The sequence below is a fragment of the Patagioenas fasciata genome, chromosome 2 (assembly GCF_037038585.1).
Source record: "Patagioenas fasciata isolate bPatFas1 chromosome 2, bPatFas1.hap1, whole genome shotgun sequence".
Taxonomy (NCBI): domain Eukaryota; kingdom Metazoa; phylum Chordata; class Aves; order Columbiformes; family Columbidae; genus Patagioenas; species Patagioenas fasciata.
The window spans coordinates 56,764,411-56,771,341 of record NC_092521.1 but is presented as its reverse complement, the minus strand read 5'-3'; the positions used below and the strand labels follow the sequence as shown (position 1 = coordinate 56,771,341).

Below are 6,931 nucleotides of genomic sequence, written 5' to 3'. Positions count from 1 at the left end.
GGCATTGGGCATGTACATTTAATCAGAAGTGTGATGCTAGTTTTGTCTTTTTTCTGTAAGTGTTAAATACTGCCTACTGCAGCTCTTGGGTTCTACCTGGAGGTTTTAATAGTACATTATATACTTACTGGCAGTGCTGCTAACAGATCTAAAATACTTCACAAATCTCTTTTTGTCCTCCTTTTTATACCTGAAAGATCAAAATATGTTAATTTGCCTGTTACTAAATTAAGTAGCTTTATTTAAGTACTAGTTGTAACTTATTTGAGCAGTGTATGTTACACACATAGATGTTGCTGCAAGACTGTGTTCAGAATAACTAAAAGTGAAATACAAGAGCTGACTTGTTAGAGCAGAGCATAGCGGAGCCTTTCCATGTGCTGTGCACTCTGTATATGGAAGGGGACACTGCGCAGTGCTGTCTTGTAATTTATGCACTTTGGTCTTTTCATATAAAGTGGATGCTAAGGGGAGATTTTAAATTTCCTTTTGCATATGCTAGGTAAATTTGTAGAATACCCGATTTTAAAAAAGCATAGAAATGTTTATTTGATGTGAGTTTTATTTAGTCTCTACAGCACTAAGCTGATTTTTCTGCATGCAGTGCCCACTGGCTTGGTAGGGGCTGGTGAACAAGCTGGTGCGAAGGGGGAGGCTTAGCCTTTCTGGTGCCTGGGGTGCTCAGGGATGGGAACCTCGCTTCACACCTGCTGCGAAGACCATTCCCTTTGTGACCCTTTCCAAATTGTGGTTGTTTATCTGTGTCCAGCCTCTCTCTTTGCCCTTGGTGTCTCCTGCCTCGCTGCTACATAGATGGAGATTTGCAGGAGGAAGAAGCTTTGTGCTGTGGGGTGGAATATTGTGTCCAGTTCTGGGCCTCTCAGTTCAAGAAGGACAGGGAACTGCTGGAGAGAGTCCAGCGCAGGGCAACAAAGATGATGAAGGGAGTGGAGCATCTCCCTTATGAGGAAAGGTTGAGGGAGCTGGGTCTCTTCAGCTTGGAGGAGACTGAGGGGTGACCTCATTCATGTTTATAAATATGTAAAGGGTGAGTGTCATAAGGATGGAGCCAGGCTCTTCTCGGTGCCAACCAATGATAGGACAAGGGGCAGTGGGTATAAACTGGAACACAGGAGGTTCCATTTAAATTTACAAAGAAACTTCTTCACAGTGAGGGTGACAGAGCACTGGAACAGGCTGCCCGAGGAGGTTGTGGAGTTTCCTTCTCTGGAGACATTCAAAACCTACCTGGACACATTCCTGTGTAACCTCATCTAGGTGTTCCTGCTCTTTTGAGGTCCCCTCCAATCCCCAACATTCTGTGATTCTGTGTTGGCATCACACAGGCAGGCTATGGAGTGGACAGCTGCCCTCCTCCCGCGACAGTAGGGCTGTGTTTTCTGCTGAAACCTCACCCTTCAATGCTGGAGATGTTGTTTGGTTGCATTGGTTAATGCTTGGGGGTACAGGAGTCACACTGGAGGTGTTTGTTTCTCGCGGGGGTCGTTGAACCAGCAGCCCGATGGTTATGAGGTAAGAACAGGTCGTTATCCGTGACGAAGGCAGACGTGGAAGCCCAGCAGCTGCAGGTTTAGTCACACGGAGGTTGCCGTGGCAGCCCCCGAAGCGAATCCCGCCTTCCGCAGCCCCGCGCAGCCGGGACGCGGCCCGCCATGACGGCTGGCACCGGCAGGGGGCGCTGCAGCGGCGGGCAGCGGGCGCTGTGGGCGGGGAGGACGCCATTGCGTTGCTATGAGCTGTCCTCCGCGGGTGCCGCTCCTCTCGCCGGCCGGCTCCTGCCTGCCTGCCTGCTGCGCGGGCCGGGCTGTCCGGCGGCCTGGTGGCACTAGCGGGGCGGAGAGGATGAGCACGGCGGGACCGGGCGGCAGCAGCACAAGCAGCAGCAGCAGCCGCCGCGGCGGGGCCGGTCAGTGAGCCCGAGGAGCAGCGCGGCGGAGGCCGGGCATGGCGCTGCCAGGGGAGCGCGGCGCAGAGCCCCAGCCCGGCGCCTCCCGCCCCGCCGACGAGGAGGAGGACGGCGGCGGCGGGGCCGGCGGGCAACCGGAGGCGTTGTCGCTGGAGGAGATCCTTAGGCTCTACAACCAGCCCATCAACGAGGAGCAGGCGTGGGCCGTATGCTACCAATGCTGCGGATCGCTGCGGGCCCGCGCCCGCCGCGGAGAGACCCCCGCCGCCCGCCTGGGGCCGGCCGCACACCTCCGCATCTGGCGGGACGGCGCCGTCACCCTGGAGCAGGGCGAGCCCCAGCGGCCGCCCCCGCCCGCCGCAGGTGAGGCCGGACGCCGCCGTCGACACCCCTCAGCCCCCCGGGTACGGCCCGGTCCAGCGCAACAACAGCGGGTGCTGGGTGCGGGCGGCCGCCCTTCTCCTTCTCTCTTTGTCCGTGGGTTGACGGTCTCTTCCCGCCGGAGGGCTGCGGGGAGGGAGCGCTCGGCTCCTCAGCCGTGCCGGGGGCGGGTGGGTGTCCCTGCACCATCTCGGGTTTGTGCACGGAAAGGGAGAAACTGTCGCCTTGAATTTAATCAGTCATCTGCGTGTTGGGTACAGGGGAGGTCAATGCGGGTTTAGGGTTTTATAAGCGCGTCGTCTCCTGGTGCGTAACACTGTGTCATCAGCACCTATAGCGCCTGCTTTTGGAGTCGCTTTGGCCATAGTGCTCGGTGTCTTTCAGAAATAGTTTAGCTTCAAAAGGTGTAGAGCAATTTAGAGCTGTGCTGACATTAAGTAAATAAGAAAGCCCTGTAGACCTTCCAGGGGCTTAGCACCTACCATCTGTTTCCTTAAAATACCCAGGAAAACATATTTTGCATTGGAAAGGAAAAGAAGGCTGCACGTCTGTTTCTTGGCGCTTCAGAGCTTCTGGTTATGAATGTGGAAATGAATATTTGTTTTGTTGCAAGTAAAACTTGATTTCTGAAAAGAAACTAAAGCGAGGCAGCAGAGGGTGTTCCCCAGTATCAAGCTGGTCCATGTTCAATGTCACTGGATTTTCCAGGAAGACAGAGGTTTCGGCATTTTAAAGTTATGTGAAGCAGAAGGCAATGGTAAATTCACAAAATGGGGTTAATTGAGCCCTCAGCCTTTAGAACCTGGATATTACGCCTGGTGTTACAATTTAATGAAGCCTTTTAATAGAGTGCCTGTCTGAAAAGCCTTTTGGCAGAGATTTGCAGTAATCCAGTTTGGAGCTAGTGCTACATGCAAATATCAAAATGTACTGGGTAGAAGAAGGGACATAATTTTGTTCCACGATTGGAATGAGTCTAATAATGACCTCCATTTAAATGTGATCTGATGTGCTTTTAAAATTATTTTTAAAAATGAGTTATGGTAATGTTAATGAAATGCCAGACCAACACCCAGAAGTTCCAGGAAAATGCTTTCCTGACCAAGGCATCTGCATGTCACAAGAGCCCTGAAGACTTCTGGACTGCTTATTGTGTGCTGCTTGTACTTACTGTGTTTTGACATGATATCAGAATCATTCCTTCCTTTCTCTTACTGTAGGAAATACATTGATTTACTATGTATTTTTTTCTTTTGTTGCTTTTTTCTTGTTATTTGTGGGCTTATTCTATTTCCTTTTACAGTACATCTTTAGTGGCCTGTAGGAGGGTCTTGGATATATCTGGATCTGAAGTTCAGGACCCTCACTGACATCCAGTGTGTTTAGTACATGCTAAAGCTGCATGCTACATCTACATTAGTCTTTTAAAATGTTTTATTTAACATGTGCGAACCTGTGTATGTTGATACTGCATTTGTATCTTTTGGAGACCTTTTTTAAAAATCTTCCAACCTTGACTATTTTTCTCCTATATATATAAATTTTAACCTTATTATTGTATGTGTCCTGTTGTATATCAGTTAATACCATGTATGTGTGCTTCTTTCTTGAAAATCTTAGAGAGTGCATGTATGTATGTGTGTGTATATATATATATATATGTATAAAGATAACGAGTTGGCTAAGACCTCCCAGGGAAGCATGAGGCAGGAGATATCCCAGGGAGAGTACCCCCTCCAGTGTGGATAATAGGAAAGAGGAGGAGGGGAGGCTTCTGCCAGATGTCCATTCCTAGACCATACTTGGAGATCCTACTTTTGCATCAGCTGCAGGCTGGTAGGCACCTGGATTTGAAAGGAGGCAGAATTCCTCTCCCTGCCCTGCATCTTCCTAGTCTTCCTGACTTTGGATAAGCTTCTACAATATAGGCTATTGCTCAGCCTTCAAGCTTTCACAAAGGATTTTGTGTGGTTTTGGCAGTAACTGTCAACAACATGAAACAAAGGTGGTGGTCCTAATCAGTTGGCCTTCATTCTTCTTTGGTTTGTGAAACCTGTAGGAGGTTTTCACTGGAAGTGTCATGTATGTGATACAGCACATATTGGTAATTCACTACCCTGAATATTGAAGAGGTGACAGTAAGCTTGCTTCTCCTTGGCATCTTTTGAACTGTCCCAGTTCTTTCCCTTATTGCTCACTGCAGTGTCCTTAGGTGATGATTAGCTTTCTGAGCCGGTTTCAGCTTGAGCCTCTTGAAGAGGTATTTATTCTTAGGCTTGTGTATTCTGCTTATTAGGAATGAGAGTCTAAGAAGCAGTATTTCCCCGGTGCTATGGCTTGGGGAGCAGCACATTGTAGCATAGGCCCTGAAGCTGTTTGGCCATGTTCATTTTGCTCTTGAGATACAAATTAAAGTTTTCTTAAATGCTGATTATGTAGAAACCGATGGTACTTTTCCAAAGCTGTTTCTTGTGAATCAGTTTTATGATTAATGCGCAATACTTGACATTTCAAGTAAAAATATTTAGAAATAGAAGAAAATGTCCTTGAGATATGAAACAAAGATGACTTTCACTGATACTGAGGCAGAAAAACAACCTTGTAGTTGGATACCCATGCTTAACCAAACCCAGAGGCTGATTTTGAGATCTTTCCAGTTTTATCTATGTGTTCTATTAATATTTAATGGTTTTGTTTTGTTTTTAATCAATAAGGTTTTGGTTAAGTCGAAGTTAAAAGATTAAGAATGAAAATGTTGCTCAGCTGTTCGTTTTCATGTAAGCATTGATATTACCTGAATCCCTGGAAAGAGGAGGACCTAGAACGATTCCTGCTAATTGTTTTCCTGCATTTGTATTTCAGACAACTTAGGTTTAAATGCCTGTGTCAGGAGGTTTGGAAGAGCAATAAGGGTTCTGTGGGTTAATGCTCTGAGCTGTAAAGCTATTTTGTTCTAGCCATACATCAAAAAATGTATAGCTGTAGGTTGGCGCATAGGTTTTTGGATAATTCACAGGAACAAATATCGGCTGTTAGTTTCTGTTTTTGCAAACAGCAGAATCCTGTGTGGGCAAATAAAGGAGTCCCCGAAGAATGGTGTCTTTGGGTAGCAAACATTCAGGCTTTGTTTGGGATGGTGAAGAACGATGTGATCAGTCATGCCTGTCAGTGGGGGCTCGGGCGAAGTCGGGAGTGAACACAGCTGTGTCACGGAGTCTGTTTCAGAGATGCTCACGAAGCGATGTTTTCACTATGTGTTGCAGAACTTACCGTTTTGCCACAACTAAAGTGAGTAAGGAATAAGCATGAATGTGCGAAAAATGAGGAGCTCACTGTGGTCTTCTTAGTATGAATCATTGTAACTGTCTGACGTCTGAATACCACAGAAATGTGGGTTGCTTAGAAATACCCACGATGAAATTGGAGATACAGTGTAGAATGTATTTTACCTAATGGGTGTTTTAAAATTCTCTTTGTTCCGTGCAATTTATATTAAATGAACTAATAGTGGCATCCAGTAAAGTGCCAGATGCAATAAAAAATAACTTCTGAAAGAGCTAAAATGCTTGGTGTAAACACATGGTTTGGTTCCTCCAAGCTTTTCTTGTGGAATGGTACTTATGAGCATTTTTTTTAAACTTGAAGCAATAATGAAGTAATAGATAAAGGAGTAGAAAATCTGCACAGGAGCTGGCAGTTGACTACGTAGCTGCAGCAGAATGCCCTGGGGCATGGAAGGCTGTTTTGTTGGGGTTGTGTTGTCACTATGAGTTGGATAAGTGGCTCTTCCTTCTCAGGGTGCCGGCTGTGCCGTCTCCCTCCTGCAGGGATGAGCAGGCTTGGAGAAACCCAGAGTCTTCCTCACATGTTTTGTCAGCACCAGGTCCATGATTTTGCAAAGGCAGACGCTGATTTTTGGGCATTGCACTGAGTTCCTGAAGAGAGACAGCCCTGAGGATCTCAAAAAGGGGCAAGGGCAGGTAGCTGGAAAACCAAACTGTGTCAGTATCCATCTGCTGGCTGTTGAGGGCTGGAATGTGTGTGGTTCTCCTCGGCCTTTCCTCTGTCTCCTGCGGGTAGTGTCAGTGGCCCTTCTGCCTTGTCCAGAGGAGAAAGCACAAGAAGGAAATTACTGCTGGTTCTATCAGAAGCAAGTCCTATGCAGATTTTTCTCTTGGAAATCTGCCAGGCATTCAGCAGGAGGTCATGGTGCATGGAGTGTTCTGGCTTTGCCTCAAAAAGATCACAGAGAAACTGACTGCATGGTGGCGTTCACGGGACTCAGAGGGCTGAGGATGAGACACACTGGAAAGGAAGAGCTTACAGTGTCTTGGCAGTTTTAATGACTTTCATGTCCTTCTTACACTTTGGTGTGCCCAGGTATTGGAAGGTAGCGTGGAGAAATATAGCACGAGTAAATGCAAATTTAGCTTGTGTGCATCAAGACTTTCTCATCTGTCAGTCTCTTGTAGAGCACCGAGGAAAAATATGCAGGATTTTTAGAGGAAAATGAATGTACTGACATTTTGCTTCTAATTTTGTCGACCCTTTTGAAAAATAATGAATACGAGTAGCCTTGCTTGCTGTTTAAATTTCAAAACAGGTATTGCTATGAATACGGCT

The 6,931-nt window shown here is 46.9% G+C and overlaps 1 protein-coding gene across 2 annotated transcripts in view; it reads left to right on the top strand.

The window, feature by feature from the left end:
• The first annotated feature begins 1,740 nt into the window (after positions 1 to 1,740).
• SPIRE1 (spire type actin nucleation factor 1) overlaps positions 1,741 to 6,931 on the top strand; it is a 132,209-nt gene continuing 127,018 nt past the window's right edge. For both annotated transcript variants that reach the window (XM_065831082.2, XM_071804269.1), the window contains exon 1: positions 1,741 to 2,290. In XM_065831082.2, the coding sequence (XP_065687154.1) occupies positions 1,966 to 2,290 (325 nt within the window). In that variant the 5' untranslated portion in view covers positions 1,741 to 1,965. The remainder of the gene's footprint in view (positions 2,291 to 6,931) is intronic.